Consider the following 23459-nt stretch of genomic DNA (forward strand, 5'->3'; position numbering starts at 1 on the left):
CCCATCAGGGGGTTGCTATTCATGTACTCATTCATTCAATGTTAACTTCTCCGAAAGGCCTTCTCTGACCTTTATTTAAATTTAACACCCCCCGCCCTTTATTCCTACCACAGCATGTTGTAATACTTATACTTATCTGGAATTTATCTTTTAATCTCCTCCACCAGAATATAGACCCCCAGTGAGTTCAGGAGCCACGACAGTTTTTGATCCTTGTCTAGCATTTCACATATGAAATGCTCAATAAATATTTATTGTATAAACGAACAATTACTTCAGTGACTACCAGGCCACAGGTTATTAGGGGAAAAAAGAAAAACAGCATTGCCCTCAACCTTTCAGTCCCAGCTCACACTTTCTAAATCAAACAACACTTAGAACCTGGCACAGAGAAGGAAGAGGAGACTTGAATTTCAGTCGTGGTTCTCCTTTGTATCAAAATGATTGGAAGGTCATTTTATCTTCTTCTATTTTCAATTTTTGTATCTAAATCTAAAACTACTACCTGCCTCTCAGGATTATTATGGAGACTTAAATGAAATTGTGCATAGGATAAGATTTTTAAAAACTGTATATTGAAATCCAAATGTTAGTTTTAATTAATACTGTTCTGTACTCAGCACGGTGCGAGGGAGGCAGTTTACAGAGTGGGAGGGAGAATGGACTTGGAAACCTACGGTCCAAATTTCACCTCCACCAATTATTAACTGTGTGACCTTAGGCTGATCACATGATGTCTCTGAACCTTAGAAAAATGAGTATAGTATTATCTACTTCATTCCGTTGTTGTGAGAACTGAATGAAATGACATGCCTACACAACTTGGCACATGAAAATATAATATCAAATTGTGATTTTTTGAGTTGTAACACACAAGTTGATTCTAATTAAATCCAGAAACTGTTTCAACATCAAAACAATTAGTGTCTTAACAACATTGTCTAACCAGAGGACGTTTGATGTCTAACGGTAGAGACCATTTAGCAAGAGGACTTTTTTTCGGATTTTCTTGAAGTGTAGTTGATGTACAGTATTATATGTTACAAGTGTACAACATGGTGATTCACAACTTTTAAAGGTTGTACTTTCTGGTTTCCCTGGTAGCTCAGCTGGTAAAGAATCTACCTGCAATGTGGGAGACATGGGTTCGATCCCTGGCTTGGGAAGATCCCCTGGAGAAGGGAATGGCAACCCACTCCAGTATTCTTGCCTGGAGAATTCCATGGACAGAGGAGCCTGGCAGGCTACAGTCCATGGGGTCACAAAGAGTCGGACATGACTGAGCAACTTTCACTTTTCACTTTCATACTTTATTTGTATGAATAGTTATTGGGCTAGGCAAGCTTTTTGGCCAGCCCAATATTATAAAATATTAGCTCTATTCCCTGTGTTGTACAATATATCCTTATAGTTTACTTATTTTATACATAAAAGTTTGTACCCTTAGACCCCTGCCCCTACTTTGCCCCTACCCCCATCGAGTGGACTCTTCATTCATGGATTTGTGCGTTAGTGGTGCCAAGAATGCATGTTTGCCTCAATGATGTCTGTGGGCACTAAGAGGTACAGAGACTCTTGCAAGAGTGTGAGTGTGTGGTTGAGTAGGGCTGGTGCGGGCTGCTCCACCATGTTCTCCAATGGTGTAGGGTAGAAGCCACCCATGAAATTTTGGGAAGAACCTGTAGAGAGGGAACTAAAGTCAGTGGCATAAATAAGAGAAGTGCAAAAGTAGACAGCTGAGCTGCCGTATACAGCTCCCCAAGCTGTGCACTGCACGACTCCAAAGAGTGCCGTTCTCAAGGACTATGATTTAAATGAGTGGTGTTGGACTTGCCCAGGGGTTCAGTGGTTAAGACCCCACACTTCCAATGCAAGGGGTGCAAGGTTCAATCCCTGGTCGGGGAACTAAGATCCCACATGCTGGAGGGTGCAGTCAAAAAGTAAGATAAATAAATAAAATAAGTAAATAAATGGTGTTCCCAATACAGTTCAATATGGTGACCATATTTGGTGACCCGTATTCAGGTGGTGAGAGGAAAAAGTGAAAGGAGGCAGAGATAATTGGGAAAGGAACAGACCTAGAACAGAAAAGAGTCACTGAAGTCAAAGGTTTGGAAAAGAAAGGAAGTGAGTCATGTCAAAAGCTGCTGAGAGATCTGTAATAATAATGAATGAAAACCAGAGAAAGATTTGGGAATTTGCCGGGTAAAAGACTCCTGGGGTGGAAGGCAGTTTGAGAGCGATCAGAACTCCGGTCCCTTTTTTCCCATTTTCCACATCCGCTTCTTCCACTTCGCTAGTTGACAATCTTGAGCGAGTCATTTAAACACTTTGTTTAAGTCGGGGTGAATAAACCCTCCTGCGCTGGCTCACTGTGATAAATTTCAAAAGCTACCTGGCATTTCCCTATTCCCCCTCTCTTTTTTTCCCTAGCCTTTATCACCTTCTAAAGAATTACATAATTAATTTTAAAACTTGTCCCTTCCCACCAGATACTAACACATGAGCTCTTCTAGGAGGGCAGGGATCTTGTTGTCTTCTTTGTTCACTGCCCCACTCTCAGTGCCAGGCACACAGGTATTCAGGAAGTGTTCGTCAGAATAATTATTCCAGTGGAAACCTCTGGAATTTACTGGACAGTGAGTGTGTCAGTTTCCTTCCCACTGGATCACCAGGGAATTCTCTCTGTTGGCTTTTCAATGGGGAACAGACAGTAAATGGGAAGCCCACTTGACTAGGAGTCAGAAACCCAGAAGTGCTGACCTTATTAATAACATTTCTTTTATGACCTTGGGTGCATGCCCTTTGCCAGGCTTGAGTTCTCCCATCTGACAAAACCAGGAGGCTGAGGAGCTCCAGTATTCCACGCAGGTGAAGATCTCTGAATCCGTAGGACTTTGGCAGAAGACGAGTCCTGGGCTTATGAGAGGGTGAACAGGACAGCAGAGATGCCATCCTGCTTCTTTCCCAAGACTACCCTCACCTGCAGGAATGGCTTTCCAGCCCTACTCCTCCCCCTTCAAAGAGGAACCATCCTCTCCCCGAAGCTGATCTTGCTCTCTCTCCAGCACTGACACAGTCAGAGAAAGACAAGAGGGGGGTCTTTTTCTATGCCTCTCTTTTTGGAGAAAGAAAACTTTCCCCAGATTCCTTCCCTGGTAGACTGCTCATAAATCACTGGGCAGAAGTGGGTCACCTGCCACCTGCTGACCCAGTGGTTGGCTGGGACCAGTGATTCTCAACAAGTGTTGATTTTTGTCCCCTGGGGGATATTTGGCAATATCTGGACACAGCAATAGTGCAGCTGTTGAGAAATCTTGGCTTAGTCTAAGGTGTGTTATTCTTTTAAATTCTCTTAGATTCAATTTGATAATATTTTATTTGGGATTTTAGAATTTGATACAATTGATACTCACAAGTGTGGTTTGTCTGTAATTTTCTTTGTGTGTGCTGGTATCGTCATTTGGCATCAATGTTATACAATATAGTATTTTTTTTTAAGGTATTCTTTTTTAGGGCTTCCCTTATGGCTCAGTCAGTAAAGAATCTGCCTGCAGCTCGGGTAGACCTGGGTTCGATCCCTGGATTGGGATGATCCCCTGGAGGAGGGCACGGCAACTCACTCCAGTATTCTTGCCTGGAGAATCCCCACGGAGAGAAGAGCCTGGTGGGCTACAGTCCATGGGGTCGCAAAAGAGTTGGACACAACTGAATACTAAGCACACACACAGCACACATTCTTCTTTAATCCTCTACAACATTTAGAATAACAATTCTTAAAGTTTTCGTAGAGTAACCCCATGAAACTCTCTGGACTTGGTGCATTTGTTTTTGGGGTGGGGGGAGTTGCTTTCTGACAACATTCCTTATTTCTTTTAAAGTACTTTGTTCTAATTTTCCATCTCGTTTGATAATTTGTATTGTCTAGAAAATTATTTCATCCATGTTTTCAAATTCAATCACATGGAGCTAAGCAAAGTAGCCTCTTATGATTCTTTTTTTTTTTCAGTTCCTACACCTTTTTTCCTTTTCATATTCTTTTCCATTATGGTTTATTATAGGATACTGAATATAATTCCCTGTGCTATACAACAGGATCTTGTTGTTTATCCATCCTAAATGTAATATTTTGCATCTGTTGTTCCCTAACTCCCAACCCAACCTTTCCTTATTCCCCCTCCCCTGGCAACCATGGGTCAGTTCTCTAGGTCAGCAAGTCTGTTTCTATTTCACATAGAAGTCCATCTGTGTATGATTTCTTCTCAGTATATGCAGAATCTGTGGTTATTTCCCATTGGAACCATCGTTTCTTTGGTGCCTTTATATGCGCTCTCTCTCTTTTTTTTTTTCCTGATTAGGTTTTCCAACATTTTAATTCTTTCATTGCTCTTTTTTTTTTTCTCCCAAATGATCAGTATACTCTTGGAAAATCTCAGTAAGGGCAAATGAAAGCTCTTGAGACTGGCAGATAAATAGAAAAACAAAATTTTTTAAAAATGTTTATTTGGCTGCACCAGATCTTAGTTATGGCATGTGGGATCTAATCCCCTGACTAGGGATTGAACCTGGGCCCCCTGCATCGGGAATGTGAGTCTTAGCCACCGGATCACCAGGGAAGTCCAAAAACAAAAGTTTTAATACAGGAGACAGAAAAGCTAGAAAGAAGAGAGTGCTATCAGCTTGCTAGAATCAGAGCCCATACGCGCAACTCAGAAAGACAGAAGACCATATAGCAGAGTGAGTGGCACTTAGAATTCTTCTCACGGCAAAGAGAGAAAAAATGTTTCTGCAGCCTACCTACTACTTGGGCTTGCTTTAGAGATGACCAACATGGCTATTTTTAGAGCCAAGCTTGCCTGTATACAGGCTTTTCTTGTGTAAGAATATGCATTTTGTCCTCTACTGTTTTGCCCGTCCTTGGCCACTGGTGCTAGTAAGGCTCATGAAATTAAGGAAACACGCTGAACTCCCTGCCAGGTTATGAGGGTTCGTTACAGTTCAACCAGCTCTCAGACATATAGACTGCTTTCTGTTGGTCTCCCAATTAATCATGTTTATTACTAACTGCAGTAATTCCTTCCATCTGCTTTCTTTGACTTCATTTAGTTGTTCTAATTCTTTCAGTTAGATGCTGTGTTCATTGTCTACTGCTACCATTATGAATCACCACAGATTTGGTGGCTTAAAATGATAGTTTGTTATCTGACAGTTCTGCAGGTCAGAAGTCCAGTAGGAGTGGCGGATATCAGCTCTGGGTCCCACAAGGTTGAAATCAAGTCATTGACCCACTGGGTCCTTATCTAGAAGCTCTCGGGGAGAAGTTACTTCCAGGCTCATTCAGGTTGTTGGCAGAATTCAAATTCAGTTCCACATGGTCATAGGACTGAGGTTCAATTTCCTTGTTCACTGTTGGCCAAGGGTTTGTCTGAGCTTCTGGAGACTGCTAACATTCCCTGACTTCATCTTCATAAACTGGCAATGATGGATCCAATCTTTCTCATCCTTCAAAAATCTCTGGTCTCCTGACTACTAGGGTTTCCCTGGTGGCTCAGATGGTAAAGAATTTGCCTGCAGTGCAGGAGACTTGGGTTCCATCCCTGAGTCTGGAAATTCCCTGGAGAAGGGAATGGCAACCCACTCCAGTATTCTTACCTGGAGAATTCCATGGACAGGGGAGCCTGTGGGGCTGCAGTTGATGGGGTCACAAAGAATTGGACACCTGAGTGACCAACACTTCCACTTTCTGTCTACTGATCTCTTCTGCCTCTTATTCTACCCCATCTCTCTGATGAAGTCTTCTTTTTTCCTCTTCTAATTTAAGATTTCATGTGATTATACTTGACCTACCTGGATAATCTGGCATAACCTCCCTATTTTAATGTCAGCTGATTAATAACCTTAATTCCATCTGCAAAACCCTTTTATAGCAGTACCTAGATTAGTGTTTGATTAAATAAGCAGAAGATGGGGATCTTGGGGGAGACTTTTTCTTTGGGCCACATGGCATGTGGGATCTTGGTTCCTTCGACCAGGGATCAAACCTGTTCTGCCTGGAATGGAAGCGCAGAGTCTTAACGACTGAACTGCCAGGGAAGTACCACTGGAGACCTTTAGAATTCTGCCTACTATGCATTGTTACCCTTGCTTCATTCATTGTTACCTTTTGTGTTCATTACCGTAAGAATTTAAGTGCGAATTTCCTTTCGAACACTGCTTTAGCTCACATATTCTAATACGTCCTTCAGTAGTTAGAAATTTTGGTTTTGATGATTTTTTGACAAAAGATTTGCTTGAGAGGAATGTTTGATATCTGAATGGCCGATCTAATTCACGGATTGAAATTTTCTTTTAATAGACAAATTAGCCAATTTACATTTCTTGATACGACAAATACTTTTGGTCATAGTTATATTATTATGTTTTATAATTTTTTTCAATATTAAAAAAGTGTTTACAACTTTAAAAATAGGTTTTTTGGATAGCTTCAAAATAAACTTTTACTATATGAACTATTTTTGAGTGTGCATAGGTATATTTGAAAGGTTCTGTTGTATGCACATGAAATAAATTTATATTCATTGTTTTCCCTTCTCCATCTCCATTATCTTTCTTACTTCTAGATCCCATATAATTGTATTCTTGTATTTCACAATATACAATATATATACAATATAACACAATTGTATTATTGTGTTCACACATAGTACCCCTAGTGTTCATATTTATATCTTTAAATATACTTAGCACTTGATTTATCAACTTTACATTTCTTTTTATGAAATCAGCATCATCACAGTACTTTTCACGTTTACTCCTTCTCTCTCAACTATTATTATAAATATAATTAACATATTGCTAGGTTTGGGAATTCCCTGACAGTCCAGTAGTTAGGACTCTGCGCTTTCACTCCTGGGGGCACAGGTTCAGTCCCTGGTCGGGGGACTAAGATTCCACCAGCCGTTTGGCCAAAAACATATTGCTAGGTTTATAATATTTTCATTCCATTTTATAATAAAAGGCATTCACATTTTTTAAAGTCGCAAGATTAGAATAAAATAAAATGGCTTTTATATTCTCTATGAGTTCTTTTGGTGACGTTGTCTCTATTCATCTCTTGGTTGACTCAAGTTCATTTTCTAGTAGATTTTTCAAAAAAGGAGTATGGAAAATATATTATATATATTTATTATATATGCATATTAAATAATACATATTAAAATTTTAATCTTTCTGCCTGGATGCCTTACTTTCACCTTGAATTTCAATAACTTCACTAAGGCATGCCTAATTTTTGTTGTTGTCATTAATTTTTCTGAGAGAAGGTATGATCTTTCACTATGCAGATTTTTTAATACTGGTAGATCGATTCAATTATGTCTTTTTAAAAATAATTTAAAACTATGTTTTGAAAGTAGGTTATAAAGCAGTGTGTAGAATATGATCTTATTTAACAAAAAACCATTTTTACAAAAGATTTGAAAAGATTAAAAATAATTTGTTAACTATGATCATCTCTGGGTGACAGTGATATTGTGTTTTTATTTCCTTATTATTGCTTAACTGATTCCTTAATTATCTGTAATAAACCTATATTTTTTTACAGTAATAAAAGGCATAAAGGGGACTACCCTAGTGATGCAGCGGCTGAGACTCTGCGCTCTCAATGCAGGAGGCCAGGGTTTGATCCCTGGTCAGGAAACTAGATCCCACAGGCCACAGTGAAGATCCCATATGCTGCAACTAAGACCTAAAGCAGCCCAGTAAATAAACATTTTTCTTAAAAAAAGGCATGAAGGGAAATCCTCTCCAGGGCTTTTGGGAAGGCTTTCCTAGCCATCACCAGTGATGTCAAGTGGGCAGCAAGTGCTCGTGACATAACATGATGAGAAGGGCACTTCGCCTCTATGGCATTCTTTCTAAAAACCCATGAAAGTGAAAGTCTCTCAGTCCTGTCCGACTCTGTGCCACCCCGTGGACTGTATAGTCCACAGAATTCTCCAGACCAGAATACTGGAGTGGGTAGCCTTTCCCTTCTCCAGGGGATCTTCCCAACCAGGGATCGAACCCAGGTCTCCTGCACTGCATGTGGATTCTTTACCAACTGAGCCACTGGGGAAGCCCAAGAATACTGGAGCGGGTAGCCTATCCCTTCTCCAGGGCATCTTCCAGACCCAGGAATTGAACCAGGATCTCCTGAATTGCAGGCGGATTCTTTATCATGTAAGCTACCAGGGAACCCAAAAACCGATAACCCCAATCAAATTATAAGAAAAACTTTAGACCAGCCCAACTGGAGGAACCATTCTACAAAACACCTAACTGGTATTCTTCAAAACTGTCAAAATCATGAAAAATAAGGAAAGACTGGAAAAGGATCACAGACCAGAGGAGACTGTGGAGATAGGGCAGAGAAAAGCAATGCAATGTCTGGATTGTATTCTGGAATAGGAAAAGGACATTAAAGCAAAAACTGGTGAAATTACAGTGAAGTCTGGAGTTCAGGTCATAGCAACGTACCAGTATTTTGTTGGTTGTAATGTACGGTAGCATTAGGGGTACTGGAACCGAGTGAGGGGTTGTAAGGGAACTCTACAGTTGTGACTTTTCTGTAATTAAAAATTAGTCCAAAATAAAACGGTTATTTTAGGACTTTTCTGGTGGTCCAGTGGTTAAGTATCTTCCTGCCAAAGCAGGGAACCCAGTTTCAATCCCTGGGCTAGGAAGATTCCACGTGCTATGAGGCAAATAAGCCCTGCCCACCACGACTACTGAGGCCACGCTCTAGAGCCCTCAAGCCACAACTAGAGCGCAGCCCCCGCTCGCTGCAGCTAGAGAAAGCCCGCACGCAGCAACAAAGAGCTCAGGTCAGCTCAGTTCAGTCGCCCAGTCGTGTCTGACTCTGCGACCCCATGGACTGCAGCACGCCAGGCTTCCCTGTCCATCAGCAACTCCCGGGAGCTCACTCAAACTCGTGTCCGTTGAGTTGGTGGTGCCATCCAACCATCTCATCCTCTGTCATCCCCTTCTCCCGCCTTCAATCTTTCCCAGCATCAGGGTCTTTTCCAATGAGTCAGCTCTTCACATCAGGTAGCCAAAGAATTGGAGTTTCAGCTTCAGCATCAGTTCCTTCCAATGAATATTCGGGACTGATCTCCTTTAGGATGGACTGGTTGGATCTCCTTGTTGTCCAAGGGACTCTCAAGAGTCTTCTCCAGCACCACAGTTCAAAAGCATCAATTATTTGTTGCTCAGCTAATGCAGCTGAAAATAAATAGGCAAATTAAAAAAAAATTTTTAAAGAAAAAGAAAGACATCCAGGGACAGAGGTTCTTTCACTGGGTGTTTTTGGAACTGGGGGTTTGCCTGGATTTGCTATAGCCACACAGCTATAGGGCAGAGTTAACTTGAGAACAAAGTTGTCACCAAAGGTGACAGATGGAAGATGCTAGGGCCTGGGTCTTTGATGGTGCCAGTGAGCTGCTGAATAAATCAAGCACTCCTGGAGCTGCCTGACATCTAGACTGACTGTATGAAGTAATACTGTTTTGTTTGAAATTTGTTTTTCCTCCTGTGGGCTGTGGTTGAAATCATTGTAGTTGGGAAAGGCAGCTGAGTAAACAAATTGGTACAGTGAGGTGTTTCAGGTGCAGAGGTCAGAGTCTCTAGGAGGTGAAGGAAGAACTGGCAAGTTCTGCCTTCGAAACAGCATCAAAACAGTTTCGCAGGGTAAGTTACTATTTGACTTGGTCTTGAAAGGTGACAGGTGTTTGCTAAGTAATGAGGTGAGGGCATGGTATGCAGGGATCTGGGAGGGGCAGTTAATGTTCCTAGAGAATCACAGGGAGGCTGATGGGGCAGAAGGGCCATATCAGAGATGGACCCCTGCAAGGAGGACCACCATGATCAGACGGCCTTGTATTGAGTTCATCTTAGCCACTCTGCCAAAGTTTGGATGGGAGACCAGGTTTAACAGTGGAGACACTTTGAACCCATGCATACATCCTGCTCCTCATATTTCCTTCTAAATTTAGCCTCCATTGATGATTCTTGCCTGATCCATTTTCCTACGGTGGTTGTGAAACGTTGGTCCCATTTCCAGCACTCCATCTGCACTCACTGGTTGACTCTTGGCATTCATTCTGTTGGGTTGGTCAAAAAGGTCATTCAGGTTTTTCCGTAAGATATGGAAAAACTTGAACAAACTTTTTGGCAACCCAATACTTTCTTTCTCTTCTCTCTCTCTCCCTTTCTCGTTAATATGAAATCATTGATTCCTGATTTTTCTAATGGGTTATTATTTATAAATGTCCTTAATCATTTTGGTACCTAATATCCCCACACAACAAACTGTGGAAAATTCTTAGAGAGATGGGAATACCAGACCACCCTACCTGCCTCCTGAGAAACCTGTATGCAGGTCAAGAAGCAACAGTTAGAACCTTTGGACTGGTTCAAAATTGCAAAAGGAGTATGCTAAGGTAGTATATTGTCACCCTATTTATTTAACTTATATGCAGAGCACATCAAGTGAAATGCCAGGCTGGGTGAATCTTGAGCTGGAATCAAGACTGCTAGGAGAAATATTAACAACCTCAGATATGCAGATGACACCACTCTAATGGTACAAAGTGAAGAGGAAATAAAGAACCTTTTGATGAGGGTGAAAGAGGAGAGTGAAAAAGCTGGCTTAAAACTCAACATTCAAAAAACCTAAGATCATGGCATCTGGTCCCATCACTTCATGGCAAATAGATGGGGAAAAAAGTGGAAACATTGACAGACTTTCTTTTCTTGGGCTCCAAAATCACTGCAGACAGTGAATGCAGCCAGTAAATTAAGACTTTTGTTCCTCAGAAGAAAAGCTATGACAAACCTAGACAGCATATTAAAAAACAAAGATATCACTTTGCCAACAAAGGTCCTTATAGTCAAAGCTGTGTATGGAGAGTTGGACCATAAACAAGTCTGGGTGCCAAAGAATTGATGTTTTCAAATTGTGGGGCTGGAGAAGACTCTTGAGAGTCCCTTGGACTGCAAGGAGATCCAGCTAGTCAATCCTAAAGGAAATCAGTCCTGAATATTCATTGGAAGGACTGATACTGAAGTTGAAGCTCCAATAATTTAGCCATCTGATGTGAAGAGCTGACTCATTGGAAAAAAACGTGATGCTGGGAAAGATTGGGGGCAAAAGGAGAAGAGGGCAGCGGAAGATGAGATGGTTAGATAGCATCACTGACTCAATGGCCATGAATTTGAGCAAACTCTGGGAGATAGTGAAGGACAGGGAAGCCTGGCGTGCTGCAGTCCATGTGATTGCAGAGTTGGACACGACTTACAGACTGGACACCGCTACCACCACCTAATAACCCAGATTTGGCTGGTGGCAGCCTCTTCAAGCTGGCGCCTTTCTCTTGTGAAATGCTTCCTAATATTACTAATTTTTTAAGTGCTGTCTTACGTTTTGGCATAACAAAATGTTCTAGGCTGCTCATCTCGTATTTGTGATGTACTAGCCCCTGGAATCAGCCATTTCTCTAATGAACCCTGATTCCTATAAGTGCGAAATGGTATGGAAGAACAAATCTCAGTGCAAAATACGCTTATTGCTAACGAGGTGTGTTTGGTTTTGGACCCTCCTAGCAGACACAGCTGAATATATATACATGTGAATATACATACCCATACGTATTTTAGAAATCATGAATGCACACTGATATCTCCAATTCCAATCCATTTCCACAAGGTTTTTTTTTTTTATCTGTTTGTTTCCTTCCATTAAATATTTGTATGTTTCTTCTTCCAGAGTAAAAACTCTGACTCTTAAAGTATCAACACATTTATTGATTGGCCCAATCACATAATATATCAAAAACAGTTTCAGAACCATTTTGCCAGTACGAGTACATAGACAAACCTGCAAAAAGGGTTCACAATTCCTTTGCCGTTTTCTCCCTACCCCCCGCCCTCCAGCACTTAGCTTCTTAACCACTTCTTTCTAACAAGATTGTTTGCGACGGAGCTTCCCTGGTGACTAAGGTCGCAAGGAACCTGCCTGCCAATGCAGGAGAAGCGAGTTGGATCCCTGATCTGGGAAGATCCCACAGGCTGCGGAGCAACTAAGCCCGGGAGCCAGAGCTACTGAGCCCGTGGTCTAGAGCCCCGAGCCCCAAGTGCTGCGGCCCGAGCACCGAGAGCCTGTGCTCCACAAAGCAGCCACCACCGTGAGAAGACCACGCGCGGCAGCTCGAGAGGGGCCCCCGCTCTCTGCAGCTGGGGAAAAGCCTGCAGAGCAGTGAAGACCCAGCGCGGTCAAATAATAGCATTTTTAAAAAATTCCTTTAGAAAAAAGATTGTTTGCTGGAAGGGGGCAGGGCACTTGAGGAAAGGGAGGAGGTGTGAAATAGCCACGGAGGAGGAAGGGAAAGAGCTCTTCAGTTTCCGAGGCTGGAGGAGACCCATGAGCAGGGGCCCCGGTGCACTCGATGCCATTCTTCCTGCACCATTTTGGCAGCCTGGGTGTAGGAGCAGAGAAGACAGATGGCCGGTGCGGGCAGGGGGGTGGAGCTGGAAGGAGCCAAAGCTGGGGACCTCCCAGCTGGATGTGCAGAAGGACGGAGGGTGAGGAGTCAGGTGCGCTGGCAAGAGAGTGGTTGACGTAATGCACCCTGGGCTCTGGGCTGCATGGGGAAGGAAGAGAAGCAGAGAGAGTGAGAGAGAGAGGGAGAGAGAGAGAGAGAGAGAGAGGAAGGGCAGTGGCTGAGAAAGTGTTTACTGACTTCTGATCACTGAATCCAATGGCTCAGGGGACTTGTGGGAAAGCCGGCTTGTGCCAGACTTGGTGGGGACAGGATGGGAGGGGATCTACTTAGAGCAACCAAGATCTTTGTTTCCCCAAGGACCAGAGGCCGTTGAGAGAGGGTCTAGCTGGCCCAGGCCAAAGAGGGATGTTGTTTCAGGCACCTTACTACAACCCCTGATCAACAGCTGGGCGAAGTATTCAAACCATCATGATTTTGTAAAATATGAAGTTACTTTAGGGATCATTTCACTTGGACCGTCACTTCACTTTTCAGGTCAGAGAACGAAGGTCCAGAGATGTTAAGCAATGGTACTCCCTCAGCCCCGAGCCTGGGTGGGACTCAAACCCAGGTATCTGAAATTTCAGTTAGCGGCTCTTTCTAACCCATGACAACATTCTAGAGCTACAGCAGAACATCTTAGTGGCGGTCTGTTCCCACCTGGGCTTGGAGCACAGGAATGGAGTCTGACACATCACTGCCCTCTCTGGGCTTCCTCAGTCACTGCTCACTGCATTCTTTCTGATCAAAGAGTCTGGGGGAAGAGACTGTGTCTTAGGGGAGGACCACCAACAGGAAGCTGGGATTTTCATGGAGCATTATTTCTTTCTATATTCTGAAGGGTCTTCCTTTCTTTTGACCCTTCCAAAGCAAGAATTACTCTGGACACATGGTGCACACTTTGTCAGTAGGGCTTTGTCTACAAACATACTAATTGAATAATGCCTTTCTGAATCTAATTTCCCAAGAAAGCTTGTTTCTCAGAGACCGCACGACTCAGCTGCACCAAGTCAAGGTGAAACACACTTAAAGGGGAAAATAAATTCCAAGCTTCTTTTTAGCTGATCAGGTGGCATCAAGGTGAGGAAAAGGGGTAAAGTTGTCAGACCTCGGGAGGCATTCAGAGATGAGCTCATCTTCCCCAGGAAGATTCCACTAGGAATGGATGGAGATATCACTGGTGGGATGCAGTTCAGTTAGGCCAAGCCAGGCCATACAGGTTTATCTTCATTATTTACAAAGGCCAGAGGGGGCTTTGCAGCTTCAAAGGCATCCTGTGCAGAAGGTGCAAGTCTCTGCACTCTGGAAATGTTGCTGCTCTTCTAGGTAATTAAGACAGAGCTAGTCTGAGAGAGCAGCCTGGAAAACCAGAAGTTAGCAGTTCTATTTCCACAAAGCAGAGCCTTTTGTGTGACATTTTTGCCAATAGCTGGGGTCCAACCTGCTGACAGTAGGGACTTCCCTGCTGCTCCAGGGGTTAAGACTCTGTGCTTCCACTGCAGGGGGCGCGGGCTCAATCCCTGGTTGGGGAACTAAGATTCCACATGCTGCACAGCCAGAAAAAAATAAAAAATTTGGTGACAACATCGTTAAACCAGTGATCAAGGGTGGTTTCAGAGTGACTGGGTGCCAGAATTCTCAAATTCTTGCACTATATTTGGGCCACACCACACGGCTTACAGGATCACAGTTCCCCCATGAGGAATCACACTCGGACCCTAGCAGTGAGAACTCCAAGTCCTAACCACTGAGCCACCAGGGAATTCCCAAGTCCTTGTTCTTTAAAAGTGACAAATGGAAAAAACACCTAGAATTCTTGCTTTCAAGGGAACTCATGTCTATACAGAGTTGCAGTGTTTAATGGTCCATCAAGAACCCTCTAGAGAGTAGAGTAATGGTTACTGTGATAACCTCACCTCATGAGACTTCTCCCAATGTTGTCACATCTCAAAAACAGAAAAGGGGTACGCTGCCATCAGATGGTAACAGGAGCTCAGCTGTAACCACATGGTCCAAAAAGTGAGGCTTCGAAAGAAAACCTGTTCACCTGAAATCCATTTTAAATCTTAAAAAAACTACTTGTTACTGACTATGCATTCAGTTTACAAAGAAAAAGTATACTCAAAAAGCATGAAATAACAAAAAAGAAAACCAAGTATAAAGCACATTATTATTTTTCCCCATATCCTTCACCTTTGTTTACAACTGTCCAGCGCAGGCTTTTTTTCCCTCCTTTTTTTTAAATTGGAGGATCACTCCTTTATGTTCAGTAAAGTCGATCTTGTTCTCTGACCCAACTAAAATGCTGTTTTTCAACTTTTCTCTCATTTCATTCTCAAGGTGCATTCTTAAGAGGTCAAGATGCTTTGAGGTGCTTCTCCTGCACCCTGAGACTTACCATGTTCACACAGAATTAATCACCGGCTTGTCATTTCGCACTTTCTCCCCAGAGTCATCTCTCCCAGCTTCCTATCAAAAGTGGAAGGAGAAACGACAGGCACGGAGGCTGGGCTGCTGCAGCACGTACATTCCCTGGGGGGCACTTTTTCTTAATCTAAGCAGGAAGATTTGCCCCTCTTTTCTAAAGAAAACAAGTAGCTGCTCCTTTCCGGAGCCGACTGTGGGCTAGGCGGGGCCCAGCACTGAACTGCCATGGTCCTTGGACAATTATTGGATGTGGAAGCTGTGCCTGGATGACATCGGGATTCTCTCCTTTTTGCTGGTTTGGTATCTTAGCAGCCAAACCACAGCTCTCAGGAAGCTTTTCACTCTCAAAAAGCACTTCTAAAAATCTGATCATGTATTCTGACTTTTTATTCCAAAAATATCATACGGGGGTGCTTTTCTAAAATTCAGTCAGTTCAATTCAGTTGCTCAGTCGTGTCCGACTCTTTGCGACTCCATGGACTGCAGCATGCCGGCATGCCCCACAGGGAATGTATATGCTGCAGAGAGACAGGCTTCCCCATCCATCACCAACTCCCAGAGCTTGCCCAAACTCATGTCCATCGAGTCGGTGATGCCATCCAACCATCTCATCCTCTGTCATCCCCTTCTCCTCCTCCTGCCTTCAATCTTTCCCAGCATTAGGGTCTTTTCTTATGAGTCAGTTCTGCACATCAGGTGGCCAAATATTGGAGCTTCAGCTTCAGCATCAGTACTTCCAATGAATATTCAGGACTGATTTCCTTTAGGATGGTCTGGTTTGATCTCCTTGTTGTCGAAGGGACTCTGAAGAGTCTTCTCCAACACTACAATTCAAAAGCATCAATTCTTCAGGGCTCAGCTTTCTTTATAGTCCAACTCTCACATCCATACATGACTAATGGAAAAACCAAAGCCTTGACTAGACAGACATCTGTTGGCAAAGTAATGTCTCTGCTTTTTAATATGCTGTCTAGGTTGGGTCATAGCTTTTCCTCCAAGGAGTAAGCGTCTTTTAATTTCATGGCTGCAGTCACCATCTGCAGTGGTTTGGGAGCCCCCCAAAATAAAGTCTCTCACTGTTTCCATTGTTTCCCCATCTATTTGCCATGAAGTGATAGGACCAGATGCCATGATCTTAATTTTCTGAATGTTGAGTTTTAAGCCAACTTTTTCAGTCTTCTCTTTCACTTTCATCAAGAGGCTCTTTTAGTTCTTCGCTTTCTGCCATAAGGGTGGTGTCATCTGAGTATCTTGAGTTTATTGATATTTCTCCCTGCAATCTTGATTCCAGCTTGTGCTATATATAAGTTAAACAAGCAGGGTGACAATATACAGCCTTGACGTATTCCTTTCTCAACTTGGAACCAGTCTGTTGTTCCATGTCTGGTTCTAACTGTTGCTTCTTGACCTGCATACAGATTTCTTAGGAGGCAGGTCAAGTGGTCTGGTATTCCCATCTCTTTCAGAATTTTCCACAGTTTGTTGTGATCCACACAGTCAAAGGCTTTGGTGTAGTCAATAAAGCAGAAGTAGATGTTTTTCTGGAACTCTTTTTTTTGATGATCCAATGGATGTTGGCAAATTTGATCTCTGGTTCCTCTGCCTTTTCTAAATCCAGCTCGAACATCCGGAAGTTCACGGTTCATGTACTGTTGAAGCCTGGCTCGGAGAATTTTGAGCATTACTTTGCTAGCATGTGAGATGAATGTAATTGTGCAGTAGCTTGAACATTCTTTGGCATTGCCTTTCTTTGGGATTGGAATGAAAACTGACCTTTTCCAGTCCCGTGGCCACTGCTGAGTTTTCCAAATTTGCTGGCATATTGAGTGCAGCACTTTCACAGTATCATCTTTTAGGATTTGAAATAGCTCAACTGGATTTCCATCACCTCCGCTAGCTTTGTTCATAGTGATGCTTCCTAAGGCCCACTTTACTTCACATTCCAGGATGTCTGACTCTAGGTGAGTGATCACACCATTGTGATTATCTGGGTCATGAAGATCTTTTTTGTACATTTCTTCTGTGTATTCTTGCCACCTCTTCTTAATATCTTCTGCTTCTGTTAGGTCCATACCACTTCTGTCCTTTATTGTGCCCATCTTTGCATGAAATGTTCCCTTGGTATCTCTAATTTTCTTGAAGAGATCTCTAGTGTTTCCCATTCTTTTGTTTTCCTCTATTTCTTTGCACTGATCACTGAGGAAGGCTTTCTTATCTTTCCTTGCTATTCTTTGGAACTCTGTATTCAGATCAGTATATCTTTCCTTTTCTCCTTTGCCTTTAGCTTCTCTTCTTTCCTCAGCTATTTGTAAGGCCTCCTCAGACAACCACTTTGCCTTTTTGCATTTCTTTTTCTTGGGAATGGTCTTGATTACTGCCTCCTGTACAATGTCATGAACCTCTGTCCATAGTTCTTCAGGCACTCTATTAGACCTAATCCCTAGAATTTATTTGTCACTTCCACAGTACAATTGTAAGAGATTTGATTTAGGTCATACTTGGAATGGTCTAGTGACTTTCCCTATTTTCTTCAATTTAAGTCTGAATTTGGCAATAAGGAGTTCATGATCTGAGCCACAGTCAGCTCCCGGTCTTGTTTTTGCTGACTGTACAGAGATTCCCCATCTTTGGCTGTATTGACCATCTGGTGATGTCCATGTGTAGAGTCGTCTAGAAATTAACTTTTAAAGTTAATTTCCTCCAATTTTTAGAGTTTTTTAAAAGTAATTTTTAAAGTTAATTTTATTTGTTCCAAGTAAAATCATCTGGAACAAAAACAAGTATTTCTGAACAACTTTCAAACAAGATTTGCCCTGAACAGTTTGTTTTGGGACTTGTCCTTTAATGATATCCTTTTAGGAACAAAAAGTGGGGTTTGTGGTGGGGTGATTTCTAGATAGAATGTTGACTAGTTGACTAATAGTTTCAGGGGGTAAGGTGTGGACTAGAAGAAGGCCATTTGCAAACTCCTATGTAAAAAGCAAGGGCAGATAGTCTGCCTAAAAACACATACACAGTGTGTGTGAGGGGTTTTGGGGAGGTGGGCAGTATATGGGAACTCTCGGTAGTAAAATCTTCAGTTTCTCTATAAACCTAGAACTGTTCTCAAAATAAAGTCGCCTGGACTTCCCTAGTGGTCCAGGGGTTAAGAGTCCACCTGCCAATGCAGGGGACGTGGGTTTGGTCCCTGGTCTGGGAAGTTTCCACGTGCCTCGGGACAACTACGCCCAGGTGCCACGACCACTGAGCCCGCGCACCCTAGAGCCCATGCTCCGCAGCAAGAGGAGCCCCCGCGATGAGAAGCCCATTGTCCCCACCAGAGAGCAGCCCCGGCTCTCTGCAACCGGGGACAGCCCACGCGCAGCAACAGAGACCCAGTGCCGCCAGCAATACACATGCAAATAAGTAACATAAGAGTCGACTGATTGAAACAGAAAGAAAGACACTGCCTCTGGGATTCTAACAAAATATGTTGCCACGTGGTTCTAATCTCTAGTCATCCAGGTAGTGGTGGTGGCTGAAAGGATTTAAAAGTGATAACACGAAACATACTAGGAAACTTTTAACCCAACATAAAAGGAAACAGGTAAAGTCAAAACAGGAAGCCTGGCATGAACTGGAGCGACCCTTCTTAACACGACTCCAGCACGTTGACATGACAGGCCGTAATTGGCAGATGGGGCTTGGTGCCCGCCAAGGACGGAAAATCTGAAGTATCTATTCACACAAGATTACGCAGTTAACCACCAATCAAAGGGAATAACTTGTGGGACAGAAAGAATTTTAATCAGTGGGTTAAAAAACTTACATAACCACGCTGAGCATAATATACGCAACACTGACTTCCAGGTAATAACATGAGTTTTTTCCTCTGTGTGGGAACACCTCACCCTGAACAAACCTGATATACCACAGCCTGACTGATCATTTGTCACTAGGAAGCTCTGACGCAAGACTTTTTATTTAATATAGCAAACTCCCAGAGTACGTTTAAAACAGTCTGCTCTTTTAAAGCTTCTTTGCACATAATTTTAAAGAGAATATATAAACTGAGGCATATCTGTGTTGTCGTTTCACGAGCACACATTTCAATTTCTTATAAGGGAAGCTTCTGGATACATCACAATAAAATTTCATTTCATGAAAAAATAATTAAAGTGGTGAGGTATGCATCCTGAGATCCTACGCACAGTGTAAGCTCCTGGGGTGAGGGTGGTGCATGATGGACACACAACACAGAATACAACCAGTGAATGAAGTTCCTGAGCACACAAATCCCTTCGTTACGAAAAGCGCCTAACCCAAAGCACAGCAAGGCAGAGCCTGTGTGGCCTGGCCCGGGCGCTCTACGGGTAGGTGTAGATGTGCAAGGATGGGTAAGCCACGGCGGTCCTGTGGCTCCCCTGTGTGCCAGGACATCTGCTCCTGGACCAGCTCGGCTTCACGGGTTGAGCTGGCTCTTGGCTGGGGTTGGTGCTTCTCTTTGGATCGCAAGATACTGTAAATCCTGGCTTCTCTTTCTGTGCAAACAAGACAGAAGAGTTGAATCACTTTGTGCTGCAGTTCCTAAAGTTATAGTTAGGACTGGGGCTGCTGTTACAAGGAGCGAGTGAGAGGCAGCTGCGTTTCTCCTCAAATACCAAAGTAGCCGACATTGTTACAGGGCAGAGGTGAATCAAGCATTCACCCTAGTCCCTGAGATGGCCAAAGAAAGGTGCACAGGTGATATCTTAATTGCTCCGAGAAGCTCAGGGATTGCATTTTATAAGCTGTTTAGAAACATAACACGAAGAAACAGAACCTGATTTACAAGGTTGGAGACTGCCCAGAGTTTGTAAACTCTTATCTGACATACCATGGAAGTTAAATGCCTACCTCTCTGTTACAGAAACATTAAACTAGAAATTTAAAGGACAATCAAGTAGAAGTCAAGGCTTGGGTGGCATTCAGCTACTCTACTGGGTTTAAATGATGTGTAAATCCCAATTTACATGTTACAGCCTAACCAGCCTGTTTCAGCAGAGGGATGCAGCTTCAGCCACCGATAGGCATCTTGCAGTGGATGCTGTGTGAGGAAAGGGGACAGTCATCACTTATCAGCGTGGCAGGACAGGATCCTCTGTGACTGGGCTTTATCTCCACCTCTGTTCCCACTGCTATGTTTCTGTGGTATCATGGTGGCTGGACTGTCTCCCTTGTTACCCCTCCTAGAGGATCATGGCCTTAAGGAGGGCTCATGTTATACAGTCCTCAGAGGGCCCCACATGGTTGGATCTTCATACGATACTGATGGGTAAATGCGAGCATCATTCTCAGAACCCGCAGGCAGCAGGCTTGAGAACATGGCAGCGATCTGACCTTGAGAAGCCATCCATTCTGTACCTATGTGTGTATGCATACTAAGTCCCTTCAGTCGTGTCTGACTCTGCAACCCTATGGACTTTAGCCCGTCAGGCTCCTCTGTCCATGGGATTCTCCAGGCAAGAATACTGGAGTGGGTTGCCATGGCCTCCTCCAGGGGATCTTCCTGACCCAGGGATCGAACCCGCATCTCTTATGTCTCTTGCGTTGGCAGGCGGATTCTTTACTGCCAGCGCCATCTAACTTCAGTAATCCAGTGGTCCCCAATTTTTGCTCCATCTGGACACATGTGAGCAGCACTTCCCCAGAGACACAGCCAGGGTTATTTGAAACCACTGTTCACCAGCTGTTTCTCCATTTTTTTCTCCTCCCTGTAAGGAAGAATGGGGCTTCCCTGGCGGCTCAGTAGTAAAGAACCCACCTGCCTATACAGGAGACATAGGTTCGATCCCTGGGTCAGGAAGATCCCCCAGGGTAGGAAATGGCAACCCACTCCAGTATTCTTGCCTGGGAAATCCCATGGACAGAGGAGCCTCGAGGGCTACAGTCCATGGGGTCACAAAAGAGTTCGGTACAACTTAGTGACTAAACAACGAGGAAAGAATACGCAGGTACAAATGAGCGAGAGAGATGTTATGACAGGGATAAATACGAATTCATTCAAACTTATTCTTTTAAAAAAGCGAATCATTCACAAACCTCTGTACCGGACGGTCACTGTAAGTGGATGTGAGACGCCCCTCACAACTGATGGTGGCGTTCCAATTTGTTAACATTTCCTGGGTTGAGAACCCTGCATTCACTACCACTTTTTACCTCAAGTGTTGCCGTGGAGTTACAAGATAATAGCTGCCTAACAAATGTTCACTGAAACAAGATGAAATTTGCCATGGCAAGTGTTCAGCCCTGGGTGAGCTTCCTCAGTCCTTGTGGCCTTGTGGGCTGTGCCCCGGGCTGCTCTGGTGTTTGTAGCCAGAGGAGGCAAACCACCTGAGATGCTCGCCTTAACAGAACAAGTCCACAAAGACGACGCTGTGTGGACTGTGGATCACCACCCCTCCTAATCATATAATACATTTGAAAAACAAATAAAATTAACTGTGGGCATATACATATACACACACACACATACATTAGGTGAAATACCTGTATTCTGCCTTTATTCTTAGTCAAAATCAAGGTGGTCCTATGTGTTGGGTCCAGGGCGGTGCTCTTGCCTCTTCTGTTTAGCTGGGACTAAAATAAAGGAACATATTCTCACTAAGTTTTCCACTTGGACAAGTGTGTGACTGTGTGAGACACACAGAGGACTTTTTAGCCATGCATGTTGATTCCTTACGGTACTCTCACTTTGAAAGAGAGGCAGAATGCAAATACAGTAATTCAAAGAAAAGAAGGAAACTAATACTCGCTGCATGCCTACTACGTGCTGGGCACGTCACACATGGCTTCACGTAGGACATTCCCGACACCCTCACGGTGTGGATACCACAACCCCGACGTGTTAGACGCAGGAGCGCAGCCCCGGGGTTAGGTCACCGCAGCGGATGGCGCCTGGGGCTGGGATGTGCCGGCAGGCAGCCCGCACAGCGTCTGCTCCCGCCGCTGCCACGCCGGCCGCTGAGGGCCGTCGGGTACTGGACGCCGGTGGCGTGCTCTGCCCGGGCTCCGCGCGGTCACGCTGCGGGACCTCCTTCTCTCACCCTCGCCCACGGGGCAGCGCTCCGCACAAGGACGGCCTCTGCACGCTCTTTGGCCACTACTGCACCCAAACCTAACTTACACACAGAAGAACCGAGGATTTCGTAGCCACGCTCCCAAGCACTAAAGAGGTGGTCGGATCTGTCCCTTCTGTTTCCTACCGCATCCGACCCTGGACGTTAACTTCCTGCTCGCTTGTTAAAACCCCCAGCAGACTCCAGGGTCCCTGAGGCAGGGAGGGTGTCTCGTTCAATGCTGCCCTCCCGGCGTTCAGTAGGTGGCCGGCAGGCAGTACAGCTTGTTGAATGGACGGATGGAGCGGCCCGCAGCCTGCTCTTATGATTTGGGTATAAAAGCCACAATTCACCAATGCGTGTATCAGACTTCAGTGGTGTCCAATCCAAGGCAGTGTCAGTGTCCCCACCAATGCTAACGTCCCCCTGCTCCCAGCTGCACCCTCAGGGTGACGGGGGCGATGCCATTCTTCACCCTGCGGGGCAGATGCACTAACTGGAAAAATCAGAGCAACTGCGTGACACAGACTAAGAACAGGACAGAACAGAGAGCCCAGGACGGAAGAGTTTTCAGGAAACAAAGTAAACATTTGAGGTGATGGGTGTGTCGCTCAACTAAATGGTGACAATCCTTTCTCAATGTATATATGCATGTTGTGTGCGTGCATGTGTGTGTATAAAATCACATTGTACACTTCATATTACCAAAAAAAGTTTGAATAACTTTTCTATGAGTGAGTTAAAAAAAAAAGTCAGGCAAAAATAATACCTTATTCAATCGTGGCTTTTCATTTTTTATCACTGAAGAACTGGCATTCTCTGAAGTTCTGAAAAAAGCAGGATGCTTTTGCAGAGAAGGAAATCCTGCCCTTTCCTAGAAGGATTGGAAAAAGAACAGTTTTCAGTTGCTCTGTTACAATTAATCTACTCACAACAGCCCCAATTCACCCAAGGGCAAATCTCCCGGCTCTGAAGGCATTTTCATCTTCAGAGGGCAGGGGGTGAGGCGTGGGTGTGGCTGTGAGGACGGAGGTACCCAAGTGACCCTGGCCGGCACCAGGCCTGACCTCTCACCACCCAGCCACTCGGGACTGGCTCTTGCCGCCACTTTTCCGTCACTGCCTCCTTCCTCTGCAAATCCAGACTTGGTGGGCTCCTGCACTTGCTGTGCTAGAGGCCAGCGGAAGGGCCAAGCTGAAATATGCTCAGGGATGTCAGAGGACCCAGGTCAGTCGTGTCCGACTCTTTGCGACCCCATGGCAGCACGCCAGGCCTCCTTGTCCATCACCAACTCCCAGAGTTTACTCAAACTCATGTCCATCGAGTCGGTGATGCCATCCAGCCATCTCATTCTCTGTCGTCCCCTTCTCCTCCTGCC

General features: G+C 44.1%; 1 protein-coding gene across 2 annotated transcripts in view; it reads right to left on the reverse strand.

Moving 5' to 3' along the window:
- Positions 1 to 18765: 18765 nt before the first annotated feature.
- The window catches only part of AGBL2 (AGBL carboxypeptidase 2), a 29345-nt gene continuing 24651 nt past the window's right edge, over positions 18766 to 23459 (reverse strand). For both annotated transcript variants that reach the window (XM_043912086.1, XM_043912077.1), the window contains exons 16-18: positions 22851 to 22955; positions 21513 to 21602; positions 18766 to 19525 (exon numbers count right to left, since the gene is read on the reverse strand). In XM_043912086.1, coding sequence (XP_043768021.1) covers positions 19352 to 19525; positions 21513 to 21602; positions 22851 to 22955 — 369 coding nt within the window. In that variant the 3' untranslated portion in view covers positions 18766 to 19351. The remainder of the gene's footprint in view (positions 19526 to 21512; positions 21603 to 22850; positions 22956 to 23459) is intronic.

This window comes from Cervus elaphus, chromosome 1 (assembly GCF_910594005.1).
Source record: "Cervus elaphus chromosome 1, mCerEla1.1, whole genome shotgun sequence".
Taxonomy (NCBI): Eukaryota; Metazoa; Chordata; class Mammalia; order Artiodactyla; family Cervidae; genus Cervus; species Cervus elaphus.